Source organism: Chiloscyllium plagiosum, unplaced genomic scaffold (assembly GCF_037043375.1).
Source record: "Chiloscyllium plagiosum isolate Xiang-an unplaced genomic scaffold, Cpla_swu_hap1 HiC_scaffold_31, whole genome shotgun sequence".
NCBI classification, from domain to species: Eukaryota; Metazoa; Chordata; class Chondrichthyes; order Orectolobiformes; family Hemiscylliidae; genus Chiloscyllium; species Chiloscyllium plagiosum.
In genome coordinates this window covers 2,537,097-2,564,330 of record NW_028270169.1, presented here as the reverse complement: position 1 = coordinate 2,564,330, position 27,234 = coordinate 2,537,097, and the positions used below count along the sequence as shown (strand labels likewise).

Sequence of the window (27,234 nt, the reverse complement as noted above, 5' to 3'; positions counted from 1 at the left end):
GAAGTGGTCGAGCGAGGGAGCCGTGGTTGACTAAAGAAGTTGAATCTCTTGTCAAGAGGGAGAAGAAGGCTAATGTAAAGATGAGACATGAAGGTTCAGTTCGGACGTTTGAGAATTATAGGTTAGCCAGGATGGGCCTAAAGAGAGAACTAAGAAGAGCCAGGAGGGGACATGAGAAGTCTTGGGCAGGTAGGAGCAAGGAAAACCCTAATGCAGTCCATAGGTATGACCGTAAAACATAGGAGTGGAAGTAAGGCCATTTGGCCCATCCAGTCCATTCCGCTGTTCAATCATGGCTGATGGGCATTCCAACTCCACTTACCTACACTCTCCCCGTAGCCCTTAATTCCTTGCGAGATTAAGAATTTATCAGTCTCTGCCTTGAAGACATTTAACGTCCCGACCTCCACTGCGCTCCATGGCAATGAGTTCCACAGGCCCACCACTCTCTGGCTGAAGAAATGTCTCCTCATTTCCATTTTAAATTGACCCACTCTAATCCTAAGGATATGCCCACGGGTCCTAGTCTCCCCACCTAACGGAAACAACTTCCCAGCATCCACCCTTTCTAAGCTATACATTATCTTGTAAGTTTCTATTAATCTCCCCTCAACCTTTTAAACTCTAATGAATGCAATCCCAGGATCCTCAGCCGACCATTCCAGGGATCATCCGTGTGAATCTCCACTGGACACGCTCTAGTGACAGTATGTCCTCCTTGAGGTGTGGGAGCTTTATAAAGTCTCAGTAGCACATCACTGCTTTTATATTCCAACCCTCTTGAGCTAAATAACAACATTACATTCGCTTTCTCAATCACAGATTCAACCTACAAGTTTACCTTTAGAGAACCCTCGACTAGCACTCCCAGGTCCCTTGGTACTTTGGCTTTATGAATTTTCTCACCATTTAGAAAATAGTCCATGCTTGTATTCTTTTTTCTGAAGTGCAAGACCTCGCATTTGCTCACATTGAATTTTATCAGCCATTTCCTGGACCACTCTCCTAAACTGTCTAAATCCTTCTGCAGCCTCCCCACCTCCTCAGTACTACCTGCCTGTCTGCCTAACTTCGTATCATCAGCAAACTTCACCAGACTGCCCCCAGTCCTTTCATCCAGATCATTAATGTATAAAATGAACAGCTGTGGCTCCAACACTGAACCCTGCAGGACACCGCTTGTCACCAGCTGCCATTCTGAAAAAGAACCTTTTATCCCAACTCTCTACCTTCCATCAGACAGCAAATCCTCAATCCATGACAGTGACTCACCTTGAATACTGTGGGCCCTCATCTTGCTCAGCAGCCTCCAGTGAGGCACTTATCATAGGCCTTTTAGAAGACTAGATAGATAACATCCACTGGGTTTCCCTGGTCTAACCTACTTGTTATCTCTTCAAAGAATTCTAACAGGTTTATCAGGCACGACCTCCCCTTAAAAATCCATGCTGACCTATTCTAATCCAACCCTGCCTTCCAAGAATTTAGAAATCTCATCCTTAACAATGGATTCTATAATTTTACCAACAACTGAGGTTAGGCTAATTGGCCTATAATTTTCCATTTTTTGTCTTGATCCTTTCTTAAACAAGGGGGTTACAACAGTGATTTTCCAACCATCTGGAATGTTCCCTGACTCTAGTGATTCTTTGAAAGATCACAGTCAGTGCCTCCGCTATTTCTTCAGCCACCTCCCTCAGAACTCAAGGATGTAGCCCTCTAGGCCAGGAGATTTATCAATGTTTAGACCTTTTAGCTTTTCTAGCACTTCATCTTGTGTAATTGCTACCATACTCAACTCTGCCCCCATGAGTGTTCTTAATTGTTGGGGTATTATTCATGTCTTCCACCATGAAGATTGATACACAGTACTTATTAAGTTCTTAAGCTCTTTTCTTATCTCCCGGTACTACCTTTCCTGCATCAACTTGAAGCAGCCTGATGTCTACTTTTGCCTCTCATTTGTTTCTTATGTATTGAAAGAAACTTTTACTATCATTTATAATATTACTAGCTAGCCTACCTTCATATCGTATTTCTCTTTCCTTATTTCACTCTTTGTTATCCTCTGTTTGTTTTTGTAGCCTTCCCAATCTTCTAATTTCCCAGTGCTGTTGGCCACTTTATAGGCTCTCTCTTTCTTTGATACATTTCCTGACTTCCTTTATCAGCCATGGTTGTCTAATCCCCTCTCCCGGCTAATCTTTCTTTGGGACAAACCTGTGTACTGTGTCCTCAATTACACCCAGAAACTCCTGCCATTGTTGATCTCCTGTCTTTCCCATTAGGCTCTGCTTCCAGTCTATTTTTGTCAGTTCCTCTCTCATGCCCTCATAATTACCTTTATTTAACTGTAACACCATTACATCTGATTTTGTCTTCTCTCTTTCAAACTGCAGACTGAACTCTACCATATTATGATCGCTGCTTCCTAAATGTTCCCTTACTTTAAGATCTTTTATACAGTCTGGTTCATTAAATAGTACTAAGCCTAGAAAAGCCTGCTGCCTTGTGGGCTCCATCACAAGCTGTTCCAAAAAGCCATCCTGTAAGCAGTCCATGAATTCCCTTTCTTAACGGCAATATTTTTCACCCAATCCAATTGCATATTGAAGTCCCCCATGATCACCGTGACCTTGCCTTTCTGACATGCCTTCTCTATTTCCCGGTACATGTTGCACCCCTGGTCCCGACCACTGTTAGGAGGTCTATACATAACTCCCATTATGGTTTTATTGCCTTTGTGGTTCCTCAACTGTACCCACACAGACTGCACACCATCTGGCTCTATGTCATTCAGTGCGATAGATTTAATTTCATTCCTAACTAACAAGGCACACCCACTCCCTCTGCCCACTTCCCTGTTTTTCTGATAAGTTGTAAATCCTTGGATGTTTAACTGCCAGTCCTGAACCCCCTGTAACCACGTCTCTGTGATGTCTACCACATCATAATCATTCACGATGATTTGTGCCATTAATTCATCTACTTTGTTATGAATACTATGAGCATTCAGGTAAAGCACCTTAATGCTAATTTTCTTATCCTGATTTCCAATATCTCTAGTGATAGGTCCTAAGTTATCCTTCCTTTTTGCTTCATTCCTAGCCTGCCTTGAACTGAAACCCTGCACACAGGCTAACCTGCTGCTTATCTTTCTACTTGACTCCATACTCCCTGTTGCTTTCCCTTTCCCTTCCCCCCACCGACCCACAAGTTTAAAGTCCTAGTGACCACCTTACTTATCCTTTTCGCTAGAACGCTGGTTCCGGATCGTTTCAGGTGGAGACCATCCCATCGGTATAGATCCCCCCGGTTCCAAAACTGATGCCAATGTCCCATAAAATGGAATGCCTCTTTCCCACACCAATCTCCTAGCTGCGTGTTTACTTCCCTATTTTTCTTATCCCTATGCCAATTAACACGTGGCTCGGACAGTGATCCAGAGATTATGACCCTCGAGGATCTGTTCTTCAATTTCCTTCCTCGTGCTTGATAATCCCCAAACAGGTCCCCCATCCTAGTCTTGTCTGTGTTGTTAGTCCCAACATGGACCACAACTGGATCCTCTCCCTCCCGCCCCAGTATCCTTCAAGCCGGTCGGAAATGTCCTGCACCCTGGCACTGGGCGGGCAACACACCATGCGGGACTCCCGATCCGGCTCGCAAAGGATCCTATCTGTCTCCCTAATTATAGAATCCCCTCTAACAACCACTTGTCTATTGCTCCCCCCCTCTTGAATGGCCTTCAGCACCATGGTGCCGTGGTCAGTTGGCTCATCCTGTCCAGAGCCCTTTTCCTCATCCATACAGGGAGCAGGAATTTCATACCTGTTGGACAAGGTCAAGGGATGAGGCTCCTCCATTCCTGAACTCAGAATCCCCTATCTGCCTCACTTACAGTCACACCCTGTTGCCCCTGAACACCTACTGAATTACTTAATCTACCAGGTGTGACAGCCTCCTGAAACAAAGCGTCCACGCTGTGACCTCTCACAAATTGAGGGGCCAACAAAAAGGACACATAGAAGTAAGATCAAATTTAAAACATTAGGACAGGGATCAAAAGAAACAGTATACAGAGGGGATTGTGAAAATATAGACCTTGCAGCATTAATGATTGAAACAAAGCCTTTCACTATTTAAAAATGAGTTAGATTGGTGAACAAAGTCAATAGCGAAAAGGTTGGGCAAATGGGATGACAGTTTTGTTCATGTGGAGGATAAACTCCTATACAGACCAATTAGACTGAAAGGCCTCTGTTCTGATATAATTTTGTTGCAACTTTTTTCTGTTCAGTATTTTTCAACATAAGGTTCTCCCTTCAAACGTAGTTTGGGTTAAGTCAAGCTGCAGGGATTATCCTTAGTTTTACACATTAAGACCTGCCACTGATGTCTGTTCTTTGCGGGGAACTGCTCAGTGAACCTTGAGTACGATAAACATCAGCAACTAATTCCATTGGATGCTGCACTGCTTGGGTAGCATGCAAGCCAAAAACAATATTGGGAAGGGGGAGCTGTGCATCCAAGGATAAATTAACTTCATTACCTTATACCAGGCTACAGCAGTTTACTTTGGAAAACCTAACCTGTAGTGCTTCTTACTGAAATTCTCCCTTCTCCCTTTCAATCGAAGATCATTCCAGCTCCTACCCTTGTTATTACCCTTCCCAAAGAAGCTATTAATCCTTTTGTAGATTGATTTTCCAATTTTGTCCTTTCACCTGATTATCATCTCTGTCTTTTGGAATGAGTTTAGGAACTGTTGCCAAAGAACCAGAATGTTTTGCCTTTGCAATAAAGCATAAGCAATGGCCTAGCGGTATTAACACTAGACTATTGTTTTGGAAACCCAGGTAATCTTCTAGGTTCAAATTCCACCTTGGCAGATGATGAAATTTGAATTCAATAAAAATCTGGAATTAAAAGACCAGTGATGACCACAAATCTGTTGTCAGTTACCAGGTTAAAAAAACCCATCTGGTTCACAATGTCCTTGAAGGAAAGCTGCCATCTTTACCTGGTCTGCCCCATGTGTGACACCAGGCCCACAGCAATGTGCTTGACTGTTAACTGCCCTCTGGGCAATGAATGTTGATGCAGCCAGTGACACCTTCAACCTGTAAATGAACTTTTAAAAAGAAACAGAAGGTGGTTTTTTTGGCTATTTATTCTTTAATGAGGTGTGGGAATCACTGGTGAATTCAGCATTTGTTTCCAGCCCCTAGTTACCCTTGAATTGAGTGACCTCAGATACCATTTCAAAGTTCAGTTAAGAGTCTGGAATAACATGTAAACCAGACCAGGTATGGATCGGCAAATTCCCAAATGGATTTTTACATTGATCAATGATAATTTCATGGTCACTAAGACGAGCTTTATTTTCCAGATTGATTAATTCAATTCAGATTCTGCTAAGATTTGAACCCATGCTCCCATGGGCAGGGCCTTAAGATTAGTAGCCCAGTGACATTACTACTGCAGCACCACCGTCTCTGCATGCACAGTTTCACATTTTAAATCAACCTGTTTAGACATGTGACACACCTCCAATACAGGTGGGACTTAAATTGGGACACTGTCAGCTAAATAGTTGTACGTACTGCAGAAAATTATCTTGGTTTAATTTTTTGTCAGAACCTTGGTCTAATGGGGAAGTGCCATGGAGTCAGCAAGTAAACATAGCCTTGTGCCTGCAGTATGGAAGTGGTGCATTCAGACATAGGATTAATGCTTCAAAGTGTAATAGAATACCTGCTCAGTGTTCTAGTTTGATTCAGATATAATCTGACATTGACAAAGGCCAGTCTAATTCCCTGAGAACAATCTGCCATTTTTCTAAAGTACTGCCCTTGCCCTAAATCTTTAGATCATACTTTTAACAAATTGTTCACCTGTTTCAAATTAGTAACAAGAAAACTATAACTGCAGGCGGCTAAATGGATTCAATCAGAGGACCATAGCAAGAGCCAGTCTGTTCCATCTGCTCACTTAACTTAAGCCTTTAAGTGCAAAGCCAAATCAAATTGATGAGATGGTTATTTTAATTTCCTCCCCCTCCCCACATACACCAGAGATTAATACTCTAATTATATGATATCATAGGATCTGGAATGCTAAATTGATCTAGTTTGGGTTTCCCTTGAGAAGAGGGATTGACCTTGGCTTCAGCCAACTTGTTGCCATGTTGAACACTGCAAGAGACACTGCCACGTCATAGAGTATGCTGTGTACTGAAGGTGGCTGAACTGAGTCTTTGAAGCGATTGTTTCCAGCAAGTGAGGAATGTCATTGTAGGTGAAGAGACAATGTGATATTTAACGTGCCTAGTGTCAGCAGCCACAGTCCCCAGTCTGGACTTATACAACACATTGAGCAAAGTAGAAGTGTGAAAGGTACAGTGCAGGATTGTTATAAAACAAAATTTGATATTGTGATATTAGGACATGTGACCAATTGCCTAGTCAAACATGTTTAAACAGCATCTGAAAGGAAGAAGAATTCCCAAGCTTAGGGCTTCCGCAGTTGAAGGCACAGCTCTCAATGGTAAGGCCATCACAGTGTGCGTTTGCAGGATGACAAAATTGGCAGCGTGCAGAGACCTTGGAGGATTGTAGGACTGAAGGTGAAATGGGTGAGGCCTTGAAGGGATTTAAAACAAGGATGAAAATTTTAAAATTCAGGGTATCGCTTAATCAAAAGCTAATGTTAATCCTGAATTAGGTACAGAGTTAAAGATCTATTTACACTGAAATATTCAAATGGCAAGCATAGTGCAGATTAGGTACAGAATGAAGTTTCCTCTACACTCTTCCATCTTACACTCCCAGGACACAGACAGCATAAGGTAAACTACAGAATAAAACTCTCCCAGGAAAGGAACAGCACGGGATTAGACACTGAGTAAAGCATCCTCTACACTGTCCTGTTCAAGCACTCCCAGGACAGGTACAGTACAGGGTTAGATACAGAGTAAACCTGCCCCTGCTCTTTAAACTGAAAGTAAAGTTTTCTCGTAACTGTTCCGATCAAACGCTCCCAGGGCAAGTACAGTCCAAATTTAGATTAAAGCTCCGCCTCCAACGTCACAAATTGTTCCTCAGGTCAGATATATACCTGTTCCCATCAGAAGGTGTTTTTCTGTGTCAGAAATTGTCTCGGTCTGAACCAGGGTTTCAGTGATAAAAGAGTTGTCCTGTCTTGTCTTTGTGATGATTGAAAATGTTTGATGCAATGACGTTTTCAATGATCAGTCACCTCTATGGCAGAGCTTGCTGCTGGGACAACTGGTCTGCATATAAATGTCTGTTTGAAACTGACTGGTAGTTACCAGCAACTCAGAAATTTATAGAAGTAGCAAATGCCAGAACAAAGCCCAATAAATTCTTGTAACTTAATCTCAGCAAACTGAAAGAAACTATCAGTTGATAAGTGTTGTTCAGAGTTGCATTTCCGCTCTTGCATTCATTGGTATGACTTCCAGGTGGTTACTGCCAAGTGGTGGAAGGTCCACAAGGAGAAGAGAGAATGTGTGAAGCTCCACTCAAACTTGTACAGTTGGTATTCTGATATATAATATTGAGCAATTTGTATTTGTTGTATGGTGAAGAAGGTAAGACTGTAATGTGGCAGCTAATGGGACTCTGGTCCTGGTGTGATCTTACAGCTAACGTCAGTATTTCAGTATTATGGAGGGTGATTTCTGGCACTAACTAACCAATCTTCATCCAGTTTATTACTTTTGCTGAAGGTGGGTCACGTTGAGTCCAACAGCAGCAAACCAAGGAAGGATATTGTTGCTACCACTTGTAGTACCAAGTACTTCTGTCACCTCTCAATTGAAACTGCCTTCAGCACACTTCCAGGCAGTGCATTGCATTGCCTAACTACTCGCTGTGTGAAAACGTTTGTTCTTTCAAAACCCTTTCTTCGTTTGCTCATCACTTTAAATCTATGCCCTCTGTTCCTTTCCTGAGTGGGAACAGCTGCCCTCTATCCAGCCGACTTTTGATCCTGACAACCTCCATCAGATCTTCTCTTATCCACCTTCTGACCAGGTAGAACAGTCCCAACTTCTGCCCCTATTAATAAAGCTGTATGCTTTACTTACTTCTTTCTCTACATGTCCTGCCACTTTCAATGATCTGTGCATTTATACGCCCATGTACATCACTCCTACACCCCTTTCAATTGCACCCACTATTTTTTATTATCTTTCAGTGTTCTTCCTACCAAAGCATGCTATCTCATACTTCTCTGTATAGAACCACCTAACTGCCCACTCCACCAACTTGACTATGTCCTTTTGTAGTACCTGTCCTCAGTTTACAATGCCCCCAAGTTTTGTATCATCTGCACACTTTGAAATTGTTGCCTGTACATCAAAGAGTCAAAGAGTTGAGCAGCGAAGGTGAACAAGAGATTACTTTCATGGCAATCCATGCCTTGGGCACAGACTGAAGCAGAATCACTTCCCTGGATGGTGCACATCTGCAGTAATTTGGTTGGTTGTATATATATTTTGAGAAGATTTCTCTGTGTCTGTGTAGTCTCAAACTGGGAGTGTTAATATAATGAAATTTTGGACAATTTCCTGCCTTTTCAAATACTGGATGTAGAATTGACAGACTATCTGTGCTGTTTAATGTTTCAGTGATAAATGAGCTGGATGGTCTGGCTAAAGGCCAGGACACAGACTACCACGGTGGAAACCATGCCAAATTGGTGCAGGAGAGAGCCAAGAAAGCCATTGACTTCCTGGAGCAAAAGTTCGAATCCCGTGACTCATGTCTGCGGGCTCTTACCAGCAGAGGTAACGAGCTGGAGTCAATTGCGTTCCGGAGTGAGGATACAACCGGACAGCAGGTAATTACAAGAACGTGACGTAGCTCTCTCTCATCGTCTCTTCTTTCACAATCCTCCAACTCTCTCATCCCGCTCTGTGAGTTCAAGCCCAACCCCAGGACTTGAGCCAATAAGATAAACTGACTTGTCACTGTGGCTTTGAAGGAATTGAGGTACTATTCTTCAAATGAGATGTCAATCTGTCTGCCTTTTCTGGTGGTTCAGATGGAGGTTAAAGATCCTATCATATTATATCAAGTAAAGTGAGGAGTTTTCCCAGTCTCATGACTAATACTCCAGAGCAGATGCAGCGCAACATGACTAAATGTGAAGCTAAACACTTCAGTCTGGAAATCTGAAAGGAAAAGAATTATTTAAATGGTGATATTTTGGGAAGTGTGGATGGACAGAAGGATCTGTTTGTCCTTACACAACAGTCAAAGAAATTTGACAGGCAGATGCAGCAAACAGTTAGGAAGAAAATAGTATATTGGCCTATATTGCAAGAAGATTTGAGTCAGAAGTAGGGATGTTTTTCTGCAGTGAGATAAGGCCTTGGTGAGACCAGACGGAGAGTATTGTATGCAGTTTAGGTCTCCCTACCGAATAGGGATATACTTTACATGGAGGGGGAGCTGTAGACATTCACTAGACTGACACCAGGGATGGCAGGTTCGTGATATGAGGAGAGCTTGTCTTGACTGGTCCTGCATTCACTAGAGTTTAGAAGGATGAGAAGGGATCTGATTGAAACCTATAAAATTCTGACAGGACAGACTAGATGTGGGCAGGGGTTGTTTTCCTCTGACTGTGAAATCTAGAACCTGGGAATACAGTCACAGGATGTGAGGTAGGACATTTAGGAGTGAGATGAGGAAACATTTCTACACTCAAAGGGTAATGAACCTGGGGAATTCTCTTCCACAGAAGGCTGTGGAGGCTAATTCACTGAAAATTTCAAGAAAGGATAGGTGATGCCTTTAAAATTGAAGAAAGATAAGAGGTATGGAGAGGAAGCAGGAAGTTGGCATTGAAATAGAGGATCAGCCATAATCATATTCAGCAGGGAAACTCAAACAGGCAAATGGCCCATTCCTAATTTGTGTTTTCACCATCACCACCAAAGCAGTTTAACAGACCATTCACCTTATTTTGCCGTACAGAAAACTATTGCCTTGTTTGCCTAATATAATCATGGATTACCAGTCCCAAAATCAGGCATTCAAATCTCACCAGAGCAAGGGTAAAACTGAATTCAATTGATAAGGTCATTTTTGAGCAGGCAGATGGATTGTTATTGAATGTCAAGCCATTCAGCCCCCATGAGTCTGTTGTACCTTTCAGTGAAATCATGGCTGCTCTGTGGCCGAACTCCATATACCTGCCTTTGGCCCATACCCCCTAATACTGTTGCTTAACAAAACTGTATCTATCACAGATTTAACATTAACAACTGATCCAGCATCCATTGCCATTTGTGAATGAAGGTTCCAAAGATCTACCACTCCTTGTACGTGGAACTGCTTCCTAACATCTCTCCTGAATGGTCTGGCCCTAATTCTCAGGCTACACCCTTGGTTCCAGGATCCCTGGGGACAGAATATAGTGTAGCTTCTAGAAAGACTGATTTGGAACAAAAATGAATTACTTGGTCAAGTTTGTGTTAATTAAGCCAGTATGGATTTATGAAGGGGAAAATGATTTTAAACTGACTAGTTTGAGGTTTCAAAAGGGTGGCAAGAGGTTGATGAGGTTAGTGCACTTGATGTGGTTTACATTGACTTTGATCAAGCATCACCCAGACCTGTGAGCAAGGTTATAGTTTGTGGAGTATCAACAACAATAACAACATGGAAATGGCATTTCTTGAGTGATAAGAAACACAGAGTAGTAGTTGATGGATGCTTTTGAGCTGAAGGAGGGTTTGTCTTGGAGCTCCCCAGGGTCAGTGTTCAGACCCTTGCTTTTCCTGTTCTGTACTAGACCATCATATACTCTGGACAATTTCAGAATTTGTGAATGATCTGAAAGGTGGAATCATTGTGAATTTTGAGGATTCAATATAATTTAGAAGGGGACACAGGGTTTGGTTCAGTGCTGGAAAGTGAGAAATGATTCATTTTATTGGGAGGAACGTGGAGAGATGGAACAAAATAAAGAGCTTAACTCTAAAGAGGGTGCAGGAGCAGAGGGATGAAGGGGGATATATAGAATAGTAATTGAAGATGGCAGGGCAGGTTAGGAACACTGAATAAAACATCCAGACTCGCAGGCTTTATTATTGAGAGCATAGAGTACAAATATAAGGCGGTTAAACTTGTTAAAGTGCTGGCTTGGCCCCAACTGCAATATTGAATCCAGTACTGGGCACCATATTTCAGCAAGAATGTGGAAGTTTTGCTGAGGCTAGAGACATGATTCATGTTAGTGTTTCTAGGGATGAAGAACCTCTGTCCCATTGGTAGGTTGGTGAACTGGGACTGTGGTTGGGATGGATACCCCACTGATGTTTCCTGTTGTGGGAGGGGCTAAACGTAAGGTATATAGAATAAGAGGTTCTTCCTTTTAAGGGAGAGATCGGAGGAACATTTTCCCAGAGGGTCATTAAAGTGTAGAATTCTGTTCCCCAGAGGCTGGGTCTTTAAATTTACTCAGAGACGAATTAGATTTTTGATTCACATTGGGATCAAAGGTTCTGGGGAACAGGCAGGAAAATGGGCAAGATCAGCCGGATCAGCCTCCATCGCATTAAATGGTGGAGTAGGCTCAAAGTCTGGAAGGACCACAGCTGTTCCTAAGTCCCATGTTCATGTTGACAAAGAGAAGTTTCAGAGGTTACTTGTGAGGTTTCAACATCATCCCAAACTTCTCTTCAGGAATATCTGAGGAAGAAACTTTAGTGGAGTGGAAGGATTGAAAACAAGAAAACACAGATTAAAGATAATTGACAAAAGAAATAGTAGCAGCAAAAGGAGAAACATTTTCATTCCACGACAGATTAGGATCTGGACTACACTGGCTGTGAGTGTGGTGGAGACAGGCTCCATTAAGGCAGTCGAGAGGAGTTGGGTTATAATCTGAAAAGAATATTAATGATTTTGTGGGTGTGGGTGTGTGTATCTACGTATGTGTTGAGGGTTGGAGGGGGTGAGTTGGAGTAGGGGCTAGGTGGAATGCTCATTTGAAAAGCCAATAGCGAGACACTGGGCGAAATAGCCACCTCCTACATTGTAACCATTCTGTGGCCATAAAGATCAAACTACTCCATAGGGAGAGGCTGAATAGACTGGGGCTGTTTTCCCTGGAACATCGGAGACTAAAAACCTTGTAAAGGTTTTTAAAATCATGAGGGGCAAGGATAGGGTAAATAGACAAAATCTTTTACCTGTCAAAAAGTGTGGTGCTGGAAAAGCACAGCCAGTCAGACAGCATCCAAGGGGCAGGAGAGTCGACGTTTTGAGCATAAGTTCTTCATCAGGAATGTGGGGGTCCAAGGGTGCTGAGGGATAAATGGGAGTGGGCTGGGACTGGGTGAAAGGTCGGTAGGAATGTGATAGGCAGATGAAGGTGGGGGTGAAGGTGATGAGTCAAAACAGAGGGTGGAGCTACTAGGTGGGAAGGAAAATGGACAGGTAGGACAGTTCAAGAAGGCAGTGCCGATTTGGATGGTTGGATCTGGGATAAGTTTGAGGATGGGGAAATTGGTGAAATTGACATTGACCCTCTACACAAATCCAGTTGAGTCTTTATGGTTTCATGTTGCTCTGTTGGAATTAGGCAATGAATGATAATTACCCCAGTGGAGTTCATCTTTCAATCGCACCCTTTATTATCTTCCAGACTCAACACTGAGTTCAGTAATCTCAAACCGTGAACTCTCAACCTGTTTTGTTTCTTTTTGCTTTCAGACAGCAGCACGCTTGCTTTAAGTACATCTTCTGTTGCCTCATTATCTTTTCCTCTGGCCCTGTAAAACTCATCTTTCTCTCCTTCCTGCCTGGTCTTCCACCCCATCACAGACCTTCCGTTTGGCCATGCCCCAGCCAGCCCTTGGCATAAACCCATCACATCTCTAACTTTTCCCAGTTCTGAAGAAAGGCTTTTGAGCTGAAACTGATTCTCTTGTGCAGTGCTGCTTGACCAGCTTGATATTTCCTATTTTTACTTCAGATTTCTAGTCTCTGTAGTATTCTGGTTTTCAGGTTATCTCCAACTATGATGCCAGAAAAGAGAGAGAATCTGGTCACCATGACCATCCTATATCACCCAATGAACTTTGAACTTAAAGCTAAGTGGATACAACAGGACTGTATGCATTCTTTCTGTGTCTTTACAGCAGTGAGCTAGGCAGGCAAGCTTCAGGTCAAGAATCTGGTTTTAAATATTGGAAATTTTGGGTTAACTAAAAAATGGTGCAGGTAATCAAATGCCTCACTAATTCTTTAAATCTGAAGCATTTAGTCATATCGGGACAACTGGCTTTTTAATGAAAGCTTCAGACAGTTGCCTTGTTGGTACTGGCTTCATCCTGAAGTTTTGATATTTGTTCTGATGTTTCAGAACCTGTGTGATCAAGTCTGGAGCAGTCTGATCAGAAATGTTACCCTCCAGACATACGATAAATTCTTCTTTAAAAATGTATTTTTGTAAACTTTATGAATTTTTGTTTGTCAGGATTTTAGAGGAGTTTGATAGATTGCTAATTCATGTTAGGCAGCCATGTCCCAGCCTGTATCAGGTCTGAGCAGGTTCTTGTAGAGCCTCAGTCATACAGCATGGAAACAGACCCTTCGGTCCAACCAGTCCATGCCAACCATGTTCCCAAATTAAACTGGTCCCACCTGCCTGCGTTCGGCCTACGTCCCTCCAAACCTTTCCTATTCATGACCTTATCCAAATGTCTTTTAAATGTTGTAACTGCACCTGCATCTACCACTGGCAGTTCATTCCAAACACTAACCAACCTCTGTGTTTAAAAAAGAATTACTCCGCATGTCCTTTTTAAATCTTTCTCCATTCACATTAAAAATATGCCCCTAGTTTTGAATTCCCCCACACGAGAGAAAAGACACTTGTCATTCACCTTATCCATGCCCATTATGATTTTATAAACCTCTATAATGTCACCCCTCAACCTTCTGCACTCCAGTGAAAAAAGTCCCAGCCTTTCCAGTCTATCTCAAACCCTCCATCCCTGGCAACATCTTGGTAGATCTTTTCTGAACTCTTTCAGTTTAATAATATCCTTCCCATAACAGGGTGACCAAAACTGCACACAGTACTCCAGAAAAGGCCTCCCCAACTCCTATACAACTTCAGAATGATATCCCAACTCTTACACCAAAAGGTCTAAGCAATGAAGGCAAGCGTGCTAAATGCCTTCTTAACCATCTTGTCTACCTGTGATGCAAATTCAAGGAATTATCTACTTGAATCCTAAGGTCTACAACACCACCCAAGGCCCTACCATTAATTGTATAAGTCCTGTCCTTGTTTGTATTACCAAAGTGCAATACCTTACATTTCTCCAAATTAAACTCTATCTGCCACTCCTCAGCCCATTGACCCAGGTCTCTTTGTAATCTTAGATAACTTTCTTCACTTTCCACTATTCTACCTGGTATTGTGTAACGAACCAGAATTGGTCAGAGACCTCGAAGTGAAGGAGCCATTGGGAAGTAGTGACCATAATACATTAAGCTTCAATCTGCAGTTTGAGAGGGAGAGGGTACAGTCGGAAGTGAAAGTACTTCTGTTGAATAAAGGGAACTATGAAGCTATGAGGGAGGAGCTGGCCAAAGTTCAATGGTGCAATACCTTAGCAGGGATGACTGTGGAGGAACAATGGCGGATATTTCTGTGTATAATGCAGAAGTTGCAGAATCAGTTCATTCCTAAAAGGAAGAAAGGTCCCAGAAGGAGGCATGGGCGGCCGTGGCTGACGAGGGAAGTTAAGAAACATATAAAGTTAAAAGAAAAAAAGTATAACATAGCAAAGATAAGTGGGAAAACTGAGGACTGGGAAGCTTTTAAAGAGCAACAGAGGATTACTAAGAAGGAAATACGCAGAGGAAAAATGAGGTACGAAGGTAAACTAGCCAATAATATAAAGGAGGATAGTAAAAACTTTTTTAAGTATGTGCAAGGCAAAAAAATGGTTAGGACTAAAATTGGGCCCTTGAAGATAGAAACAGGGGAATATATTACTGGGAACAAAGAAATGGCAGAAGAATTAAATGGATACTTCAGATCTGTGTTCACTGGGGAAGGCACAAGCAATCTCCCTGAGGTAACAGTGTCTGAAGGACCTGAACTGAAGGGAATTTATATTTGCTAGGATTTAGTGTTAGAGAGACTGTTAGGTCTGAAGGTTGGTAAGTCTCCGGGTTGAAATTTTATTGCTGGAACAGCACAGCAGGTCAGGCAGCATCCAGGGAACAGGAGATTCGACGTTTCGGGCACAGGCCCTTCTTCAGGAATCTCCGGGGCCTGATGGTCTACATCCCAGGGTACTGAAGGAGTTGGCTCGGGAAATTGTGGATGCGTTGGTGATTATTTTCCAGAGTTCGATAGATTCGGGGTCGCTTCCTGAGGATTGGAGGGTGGCTAATGTTATACCACTTTTTAAGAAAGGTGGGAGAGAGAAAGCAGAAAATTATAGACCAGTTAGTCTGACCTCAGTAGTGGGAAAGATGCTGGAGTCTATTATAAAGGATGAAGTTACGGCACATTTGGAAAGTAGTAACAGGATAGGACAGAGTCAGCATGGATTTATGAAGGGGAAATCATGCTTGACTAATCTTCTGGAATTTTTTGAGGATGTAACTCTGAAGATGGACGAGGGAGATCCAGTAGATGTAGTGTACCTGGACTTTCAGAAAGCTTTTGATAAAGTCCCACATAGGAGGTTATTGAGTAAAATTAGGGCACATGGTATTGGGGGCAAAGTACTAGATTGGATTGAAAATTGGTTGGCTGATAGGAAACAAAGGGTAGTGATAACGGACTCCATTTTGGAATGGCAGGCAGTGACCAGTGGGGTACCGCAGGGATCCGTGCTGCGACCGCAGCTTTTTACAATATATGTTAATGATATAGAAGATGGTATCAGCAATAACATTAACAAATTTGCCGATGATACAAAGCTGGGTGGCAGGGTGAAATGTGATGAGGATGTTCGGAGATTACAGGGTGACCTGGACAAGTTAGGTGAGTGGGCAGATGCATGGCAGATGCAGTTTAATGTGGATAAATGTATGGTTATCCACTTTGGTGGCAAGAACAGGAAGGCAGATTACTACCTCAATGGAATCAATTTAGGTAAAGGGGCAGTACAGAGAGATCTGGGTGTTCTTGTACACCAGTCAATGAAGGCAAGCATGCAGGTACAGCAGGTAGTGAAGAAGGCTAATAGCATGCTGGCCTTCATAACAAAAGGAATAGAGTATAGAAGCAAAGAGGTTCTTCTGCAGCTGTACAGGGCCCTGGTGAGACCAAACCTGGAGTACTGTGTGCAGTTCTGGTCTCCAAATTTGAGGAAAGACATTCTGGCTATTGGGGGAGTGCAGCGTAGGTTCACGAGGTCAATTCCTGGAATGGTGGGATTACCTTACACTGAAAGACTGAAGCGACTGGGCTTGTATACCCTTGAGTTTAGAAGACTGAGAGGGGATCTGATTGAGACGTATAAGATTATGAAAGGATTGGACACTCTGGCAGCAGGAAACATGTTTCCGCTGATGGGTGAGTGCCGAACCAGAGGACACAGCTTAAAAATACAGGGTAGACCACTTAGGACAGAGATGAGGAGAAACCTCTTCACCCAGAGAGTGGTGGCTGTGTGGAATGCTCTGCCCCAGAGGGCAGTGGAGGCCCAGTCTCTGGATTCATTTAAGAAAGAGTTGGATAGAGCTCTCAAATATAGTGGAAACAAGGGTTATGGAGATAAGGCAGGAAGAGGATACTGAATAGGAATGATAAGCCATGATCATATTGAATGGCGGTGCAGGCTCGAAGGGCTGAATGGCCTACTCCTGCACCTATTGTCTACCAATTTTAGTGGTATCTGCAAATTTAAGCATACTTCTATTCTCATCCATATCACTTATGTAAGTGACAAACCAAAGTGGACCCAATACCGATCACTGTGGAAAACCGCTGATCACAGGCCTCCAGTCTGAAAAACAACTTTCCACTACCACCTTCTGTCTCTTAGATTAGATTCCCTACAGTGTGGAAACAGGCTCATTTCCCTACAGTTACCTCTGACTAATGCACCTAACACTATGGGCAATTTTAACTTGGCCAATTCACCTGACCTGCACATCTTTGGACTATGGGAGGAAACCGGAGCTCCCAGAGGAAACCCACGCAGACACGGAGTGAATGTGCAAACTCCACACTGACAGTCGCCTGAAGCCAGAATTGAACCCAGGTCCCTGGCCCTGTGAGGCAGCAGTGCTCACCACTGTGCCATCATGCTGTCTCCTACCCTCAAAGTCAATTTTATGTCCAATTGGCAATCTCACCCTGAATCCCATGTGATCTAACTTTACTAATTAAGAAATCTTATCAATGGCTTTATTAACGTCCAAGTAAACAACATGTACCAGTCCGCCCTCACATAAAACCATGCTGGCCATCCCTAAACAATCTTTGCCTCGCCAAATGCATAAGAACTCTATCTTTCAGAATCACCTCCAACAACTTACCCTTTCTTAAGCAATGGCACAACATGAGCCACCTTCCAATACTTCACCTACGTTTACAGATGATACAGATATTTCTGTTAGGGGCCCCACATTGTCCTGGGGTACACTTGATCAGGTCCAGGAGATTTGTCTATCTTTATGTTTTCTAAGACCTCCAGCTTCAGAGCGCTTTGAAAAACAGTCATCCCAACCTAATACTTTGAGGGAAAACCATTCTGGACATAATGCTACCCACAACCCACTTCAGCTGCCATCTCCTTTTAAACATTGTACGCATTCACAGGGAAGTAAAGGGGAGAATATACAACCCCTGATTGAAGAGTCCATACCAAGAGGCACAATCTAAAAGTTAGAATCAGGCCACCAGAAATAGAATCGGCAGATACTCCTTTACGTATAGGATTGTGTAAATCTGGAACATTCTGCATCTATAGACTGAGTGCCAGGTTTGAATGTAAACCTACCAGAGAGAAATCCAGGAAACAAAGCAATGTGCCACTCAATCTTGAACTCATTAAGTCCAAATGAGAAACTTCTCTTCCTTCTCTTCCCTATCAGAATAGCTCTGGTTATGCTGGGGCTACGTTTCAGGAAGGCCAGTCGCCCTACCTCATATTCATCCATCTGAGAGCAAGCTCTGTAAGACAGTCTCACTCATCCCTTCACACACAAATCTCTAAATAGTCATTAAGAGTAGGAATGATGAATGATGGTGAATTTTCAATTTCCTAAATTGGTGATGCTGAATCCACCTGAGACAAGTTAATGGAATAATGGGTTCTTCCTAGTCTCAAAATATGGGTGCCAATTTCGGACTGAGATGTGGAGGAGATTTTTCTCTCGGGGGTTGTGAGAGCCTTTGGAACCCTTGCCACAGAGAGCTGTGGGGACAGAGTCCTTGTGTATGTTTAAGCCTGAGACAGATTCTTGATCAGTCGGGGAATCAAAGCTTACAGGAAAGTGGATGTGAGGAATATTGGATCAGCCACAAACCTGTTGAATGGCGGAGCAGGCTCAAGGGACTGCATGGCCTACATTTCTTATGTTCTTGTAGTCAAATGCTGCAGTGCCACTCCAGGCAGTGGGTTTTGAAATTGAGCACTATAATTAGTTCCCAGGAGCTGCAGCAGAAAGTTTAAGAATAATGTTTCTTTCTTTAGCTTTTTGTATCCAAGATTCAGTACATTTTGTTTTTTTGTAGAAATAAATAACTTGTTTTAAACTGATAAATTAGTTTTAAATTTGCTGTCGGCCCACTTATGTTTACATGTATCAAATGTAATCTTTATGACTGAATTGTAACTGCTCCAAAGTGGCTGACACTGCAAACAGCAGGCAGACTCTAGCTTGCCCCAGTGCAAAGTTTACCAAAGTTAATCCTCTTAGAGATTTTGACTTTTCCTGCTTTTCCTCAGAACTCCCAGAAAGTGTCCACAATCTTGAACTCCACTGCTTCTCAAAGCAGCTACACCAAACCAAACAAACTGCCAATTACCTTGGACCTTACTACATTCCCAAACATGTCAGTGCACCTCACAGATAATCATTAATTACTCTCAAATACTGTAGCATCTCACTGTGTAAAGTGAATATAATGCATCTGAGTTTGAGGACCGTACAAAGTTAGGGAAAAATGTGAAGAGAACACACACATCAACAAGAAATTAAGTGAAACAAAAACAGAAATTGCTGGAGAAACCCAGCAGATCAGCAGAACCTATAGAGAGAAAGCAGAGTTAACTTTTCAGGTCCAGTGACCCTTTTTCAGAACTGAAGACTGAACTTTTTCAGTTCTGAAGATGAGTCACTGGACCTGAAAAGTTAACTGCTTTCTGTCCACAGATCCTGCCAGACCTGTTGAGATTTTCAAGTAATTTCTGTTTTTGTTTCTGATTCCAGCCTCCGCAGTTCATTAATTTGTGTTAAGAGATTAAGTGAATTGGCAAGAACATGGCTGATAGAAGCTAATGGTTAAGTATGAAGTTATTCATTTTGGAAGGGAGAAGAGGAAATCAAAATACTTTTTAAATAGTGCAAGACTGGGTAATATTGATATTCATTGTGTACACATCACAAGAAGTTAGCATGCAAGCAATGAGGAAGGCAATTTTTTTCTTCACTTTTGCACAGGGTTTGGGGTGTGTGAGTTTAAAGAAAAGTCTGACCACACTTTTTAAGGATTTGATAAAACCACACCCAAGAGTACTTTGTGAAGCTTTCTTTATCTAAAGAAGGAGATATCTTCCCCAGAGGGAGTGTCAAATAAACCTCTTGATTATAATCAGGGAAACTTGGAATGGGAAATAACCAAGAAAAAAGCAAAATACAGTTGCTGTAAGTCTGAAATAAAAACAGAAAATGCTAGAAACTCTCAGCAGGTCTTCAGCATCTGTGGAGGGAGAAATAAGTTACTGTTTCAAGTCGTGAGGTCAAGTTAAAATTTTTGTGCAGTGGTAATGCCCCTACCTTTGAGCCAGGACACCTGGGTTCAAGTTCCACCTGTTCCAGAGTGTGTCATTATATCTCTGAATTAGAAAATATCGAAAAAGCAAAGTTCTCAGGATGAAACTAACTCTCTCACCACAGATCGGCTCAGTATTTCCAACACTTCAGATTTAATTTAAATAATGATACTCTTGGTGGTATTGGTTGAATGAAGAATGTGGCCAGTGGAACATCCAAACACTTCCCTGCCCTTAGTGGCAATATGGTTTGAAATGTTTGTTTGACCATTGGAATCAACAAATGGTATTCACTCAATTTCAAACATCACATTGAGATTGTGGTTCCAAGATTGCAACACTCTCTCACAACTAAACTGAGTTAAAAATCACACAACACCAGGTTATAGTCCAACAGGTTTATTTGGAAGCACTAGCTTTCGGAACACTGCTCCTTCAGGTGGTTGTGGAGTATTAGACCATAAGGCACAGAATTTATAGCAAAAGGTTACAATGCCATACAGTGATATATTGAATAAACTTGGATTGTTAAGTCTTTCATCTTTTAGAATGCAGGTTTTGGTTCATTAATATGTAAATCTCAGAACTACTTTTAAGTCACTACTATAGGAAGGATGTGGAGGCATTGGAACGGGTGCAGAGGAGGTTTACCAGGATGTTGCCTGGTATGGAAGGAAAATCGTATGAGGAAAGACTGAGGCACTTGGGGCTGTTTTCACTAGAGAAAAGAAGGTTTAGGGGTGACTTGATTGAGGTGTACAAGATGATTAGGGGGTTAGATAGGGTCGACAGTATGAACCTTTTCCCGCGTATTGAGTCGGGTATTACAAGGGGGCATAGCTTTAAATTAAGGGGGGGTAGATATAGGACTGATGTTAGGGGTAGGTTCTTCACTCAGCGAGTCGTTAATTCATGGAATGCCCTGCCAGTAACAGTGGTGGACTCTCCCTCTTTATGGGCATTTAAGAGGGCATTGGATAGGTATATGGAGGATAGTGGGTTAGTGTAGTTTAGGTGGGCTTGGATCGGCGCAACATCGAGGGCCCAAGGGCCTGTACTGCGCTGTATTCTTCTATGTTCTATGTTCTATGTTCTCAAGATAGCTTAAGGTTTTATAACAAAAGGTGACATCTCAGCTCAGACAATGCATTAAAGATGTGAGGTCAGAGTCTGTCTATATCCCAGTGTTGAGTCAGATTGGTTCTATTTCCAAAGTGGAATTTACAAAATATTACATATATTGACTGCCTGCAGATTGTGCATTTTTGAGCAAAATAGAACTTTGGAAATAAAACCAGTCTGACTCAAGATTGGGATACAGACTGACTCTGACCTCACACCTGTAATGCATTGTCTGAGCTGAGATGTCACCTTTTGTTATAAAACCTTAGGCTATCTTGAGAAGGTGACTTAAAAGAAGTTCTGGGATTCACGTATTTATGAACCGAAACCTGCATTCTAAAAGCTGAAAGACTTAACAATCCAGGTTTATTCAATATATCATTGTATGACACTGTAACCTTTTGCTATAAATTCTGTTTCTTATGATCTTATATTCCACAACCACCTGATGAAAGAGCAGCATTTCAAAACCTAGTGCTTCCAAATAAATCTTTTGGACTATAGCCTGGTGTTGTGTGATTTTTAACTTTGTCCACCCCAGTCCATCATTGGCTCCTCCACATCAGAACTGAACTGTACTCTCTGTCTGTGCTGTGTTCTCAAGACCTGGAATGAATATGCAGTTTCAGTGGGTCACTTATATAAGGGTTACTGTTGGTACCATGAAAAGTTGCTGGCTCTAATTAACAAGCTCGTTTGAGTTATACATATTTATTCATAGTACTCACCTTTGACAGTATAGAATTGCCAAGCCAGTTGAAGAGCATTAAGAGGTACATGCTGTGACTCATTGAATGAGTGCTCCTGTTACAAAACAGTGTTCTCAGAGTCTAGCACCCCAATGTGGAGATTCGGAATATCAGACGTTGCCCCTGGCTGTTTTGGTTACTATATCAGATCAAGGTTTATTGACCATTTGTTCTAAATCTATCTCTTAGAGAGCTGTGAGGGCAGAGTCCTTGTGTATATTTAAGGGATAGATAGATGTATTCTTGGTCAGTAGAGGAATCAAGGGGTACAGGAAAATGTTAACCTAAGCAATGTTGGATCAGTATGACCCTGCTGGATAATGGAGCATGCTCAAAGGGCTGAATGGCCTCCTCCTGTTCCTGTTTCTTATTGTCTTAGACCGTATATAAAACAGAGCTAAAATAAGGAACCTCTGTACTCTGCGGCATCACTTAATCATTGACAACAGCACAAACACATTCTGAGGGCAGAAACCTCTTAGAAAAATTCTCACTTTTCCAGCTGCACCCCAAAAACACTTTCAACTTTTGTACTGAATCCTTTAAACTAGCCACAGGTGGAACGCCTGCAGGAAGGGCTGAACCTGCATCAGGATAACGTCCTGAAATAGTTGCAGACCTACACTGCCTTGATGTACAACATGTGAGCTTTGTTACAGTGAGATTCCGCGTTGCTGTTTGTTATTTACATCAATGACTTGGATATGAATGTAGAAGCTGAAAATGTGTTGCTGGAAAAGCGCAGCAGGTCAGGCAGCATCCAGGGAACAGGAGAATCGACGTTTCGGGCATAAGCCCTTCTTCAGGAATGAGGAAAGTTTGTCCAGCAGGCTAAGATAAAAGGTAGGGAGGAGGGACTTGGGGGAGGGGCGTCGGAAATGTGATAGGTGGAAAGAGGTCAAGGTGAGGGTGATAGGTCAGACTGGGGTGGGGGCGGAGAGGTCAGGAAGAAGATTGCAGGTTAGGAAGGCGGTGCTGAATTCGATGGATTTGACTGAGACAGGGTGGGGGGAGGGGAAATGAGGAAACTGGTGAAATCCGAGTTCATCCCTTGTGGTTGGAGGGTTCCTAGGCGGAAGATGAGGGGTTCTTCCTCCAACTGTCGTTTTGTTGTGGTCTGACGATGGAGGAGTCCAAAGACCTGCATATCCTTGGTGGAGTGGGAGGGGGAATTGAAATGTTGAGCCACCGGGTGGTTGGGTTGGTTGGTCCGGGTGTCCCAGAGGTGTTCTCTGAAACGCTCCGCAAGTAGCCGGCCTGTCTCCCCAATATAGAGGAGGCCACATCGGGTGCAGAGGATGCAATAGATAATGTGTGGAGGTGCAGGTGAATCTGTGGCGGATATGGAAGTTTCCTTTGGGGCCTTGGAGGGAGGTGAGGGGGGAGGTGTGGGTGCAAGTCTTGCACCTCCTGCGGTTGCAGGGGAAGGTGCCGGGAGTGGAGGTTGGGTTGGTGGGGGGTGTGGATCTGACGAGGGAGTCACGGAGGGAGTGGTCTTTACGGAATGCTGATAGGGGAGGGGAGGGAAATATATCCTTGGTGGTGGGGTCCGTTTGGAGGTGGCGGAAATGACGGCGGATGATGCGCTGTACATGGAGATTGGTGGGGTGGTAGGTGAGGACCAGTGGGGTTCTGTCCTGGTGGCGGTTGGAGGGGCGGGGTTCAAGGGCGGAGGAGCGGGAAGTGGAAGAGATGCGGTGGAGGGCATCGTCGACCACGTCGGGGGGGAAATTGCGGTCCTTGAAGAAGGATGCCATCTGGGTTGTGCGTTTTTGGAACTGGTCCTCCTGGGAGCAGATGCGGCGGAGTCGAAGGAATTGGGAGAATGGGATGGCGTTTTTACAGGGGGCAGGATGGGAGGAGGTGTAGTCCAGGTAGCTGTGGGAGTCGGTCGGTTTGTCGTAGATGTCCGTGTTGAGTCGGTCGCCTGAGATAGAAATAGAAAGGTCGAGGAAGGGGAGGGAGGAATCTGAGACTGTCCAGGTGAATTTGAGGTAGAAGGTTTACTTAGTAAATTTGCAGATGACACAAAAATTGATGGTGTTGTTGATCATGAGGAGGCTGGTCATGTGCTACAGTCTGATATTGATGAGTTGGTAAATTAGGCAGAGCAGTGGCAGATGGAGTTTAATCCTGATAAGTATGGGATGATGATTTTGGGATGTCGAATAAAGCGAGGAGTCTTGAGGAACAAAGGGACCTTGGTATCCAATCCCATAGATTCCTGAAGGTGTCAGCAAAGGTAGACAGGGTGGTGACAAAGGTAGACAGGATGCATTCCTTCATTAGTCAGGGCATACAATGTAGGAGTAAGGAAGTCTTGTTTTAATTTTATAAAACAATGATGAGGCCAAAGATGAAATACTGTGTGCAGTTCTGGTCACCACACTATCATAATAATGCAATTACATTGAAGAGGATGCAGAGGAGATTCACCAGAATGTTGCCTGGGATAGAAAGTCTCTGTTTTGAGGAGAAAATGGATAGACTGGGTTTGTTTTCCTTGGAGCAGAGGAGGCTGAAGGGGGAATCTAATTGAGGTATACAAAATTATGAGAGGCACAGAGTAGATTGTGAGAATTTTTTCCCCACAACAGGCATGTCTAAGACCAGAGGGCAGAAGTTTAAGGTGAGGAGTAAGCTGTTCAGAGGAAATTTGAGAAGGATCTTTTTTCACTGAGGCAGGTAGATATATGGATGGTGATGCTGCGAGGGTGGTGGAGACAGATATGCACAACTATTTTTTTGAAAAAGTATGTGGATGAGTACTTAAAACGCCATGGCATGGTAGGCTATGGGGTAAAAACAATGACTGCAGATGCTGGAAACCAGATTCTGGATCAGTGGTGCTGGAAGAGCACAGCAATTCAGGCAGCATCCGAGGACAGGCAAAATCGACGTTTCGGGCAAAAGCCCTGTTCCTGATGAAGGGCTTTTGCCCGAAACGTCGATTTTGCCTGTCCTCGGATGCTGCCTGAATTGCCATGGTAGGCTATGGACCAAGTGCAGGTAAATGGGATTAGTACAGTTTGGTGTTTGTTGGTCGACATGGATGTAATGGGCCGAAAGGCCTGTTTCTATTCTGTATGACTGTATTTGGATTGGACACTAGCTGATGAGACATTTCTCCAGTCTTTTCCTACTGCTGTGTTTTGTGAGGATACACACACTGGCCTGATACTGCGGGCTAGAAGGTGCAGAGGTGCAAAAGGAAACACGAAAATATATCCTGGCTTTCACCAGTTCCAGTCACAATTCCTATTTCATTCAAGTTCAAGCAGTGCCCTGCCCAAAAGCAGTCACACATTCACGGCATATCCATCATAAGTGTATAAAGCAAACTGATAGATAAATACATACATAAATACATAAAAATAGGGAGAAACCATCTTCTTTGGCAGGTGATTTGGTAAACAGTGATAGATTTAAAGTAATTTCCAAATGTGCTAAAGGGGGAATGTGAAATTTCTTCAGGCAGAAGATAGTTATGATCTGGAAGCCACTATCTGAAAGGGTAGAAGTATCAGATTCCACGGGATGTTTCAGGCAACAGTTGGATGTGTAGTTGAAGAAAACTAATTTGCAAGCTCATGGGTAAAAAAAACTGGCAAGGGGACTAGGAGCATCTGTGTAGAGAGAAACCGAGTTCTGAAGAAGAATCAAACCAGACTTTATACGTTAGCTTTGTTTCTTTCTGCACAGGTACTGTCAGAAAAGTTTCTCCAGCAGACTCTGCATTTGTTTCAGATTTCCAGCATTTGCAATATTTAACCTTAATATGGCTATGGGACTGACTCCGTTAGTACTTGCTATAAGGTTCCTTTGTGAATGCAGTAGAACATCATCCTTTTACATCTAAAATTCATATTTCCATCCAACGCAAAATAATTGGTGTCTTTTTTATGAAGGAAGATTTTGAGCACTAGAATTGTTCTCAGTGAATTCTAGAATATTTCTGCTGTGGTGATTCACAATCATCATTTAACAATTGGAATCTGGATGTCATTTGCCACACAAACTAATGAGGATAATGATCTGAGTATTGTCCAATGAACTGAGATGTTTTTGAGCTGTGCCCAGTTTATATGGCAGCTTTACAGGTCTAGAGAGAGCAACACAACAGCTGATCAGGTAGCAGTCCTTGCTGTGGAGCCTGGCCAATATGAAAAAGTTTAAGAAATTCCTGCAAGTCTCAGGGGCAAAGAAAAAAGGCACAGCTGCCAAAGGAAGGTTTGCAGACCACCCACTGCCAGCTGCAGGCAAGAGTGTGACTCATCGCAAGCTTTTTTCACAGGAACTAGTGCAGGGAAACGACTGAGAAATACAAAATCTACAGCATAAAATCATTTCTCCTCTTAGTCACCAGGTACAGCTTTCTGCTTTAAACCTGGACCCTCAGTCAGATGCAGTTAAATATTGGTTATTTAATAATGGTTATTAAGTCACTTGCATCAGTACATACTCCCTCTTGCTCAGTTTTATATTGTTCAGTTCATATATTAAGATTGTGTGAACTATCGGATCTCTCTTCCTGCTAATAACTGTTGGGAGTTGTGTAATTTAAGATTTGTAGTTCCAGTGTAATTCCCTATAAAACTTCAGTCTCCTTTGTTTGAGGTAAGATTTCCCTCCAAGGTATCTTCCCTCTACCATTTTTGTTCATCATACAGCAAGACATGGCTTTGATTATTTCCTTCCACATGGACAGTAGCTGCACTGTGCTCCATATTTGCCAAGGAGCAAGTACACGTTCCATCAGCTGTGGGTCAATCAGCTGCAAGGTATACTGTTACCCCATTAGTGCAATGTACCAAGGCATGACCAATATCTCTCACTCACTCACTCACACACTCTCACTCATTCTCACTCACTGTCACTCTCACTCACTCACTCTCACTCACTCACACTCATACTCACTCACACTCTCACTCACTCATTCACTCACACACACTCACTCTCACACTCACTCACACACACACACACTCGCACACTCACTCACTCTCACTCACTCACACTCATTCTCACACTCACTCACTCACTCACTCACAGTCACTCTCACTCACTCACTCACACTCACTCTCACTCTCACACACACACTCGCGCACACTCTCACACTCACGCACTCTCACTCTCTCACACACACTCACTCTCTCTCACACACTCACTCTCTCTCACACACTCACTCACACTTACACACTCACTCTCACAGTCTCACACTCACTCTCACACTCACACTCACACAATCTCACACACACTCTCACTCACTCTCACTCACACAGTCTCACTCACACACACTCTCACTCACTCTCACTCACACACAGTCTCACTCTCATACTCTCACTC

General features: G+C 42.9%; 1 protein-coding gene across 1 annotated transcript in view; it reads left to right on the top strand.

Annotated features, from left to right (window-relative positions):
- The window catches only part of smg6 (SMG6 nonsense mediated mRNA decay factor), a 488,459-nt gene that overhangs the window by 399,674 nt on the left and 61,551 nt on the right, over positions 1-27,234 (top strand). The window contains exon 16 of the mRNA XM_087977135.1: positions 8,657-8,868. Within this exon, the coding sequence (XP_087833261.1) occupies positions 8,657-8,868 (212 nt within the window). The remainder of the gene's footprint in view (positions 1-8,656; positions 8,869-27,234) is intronic.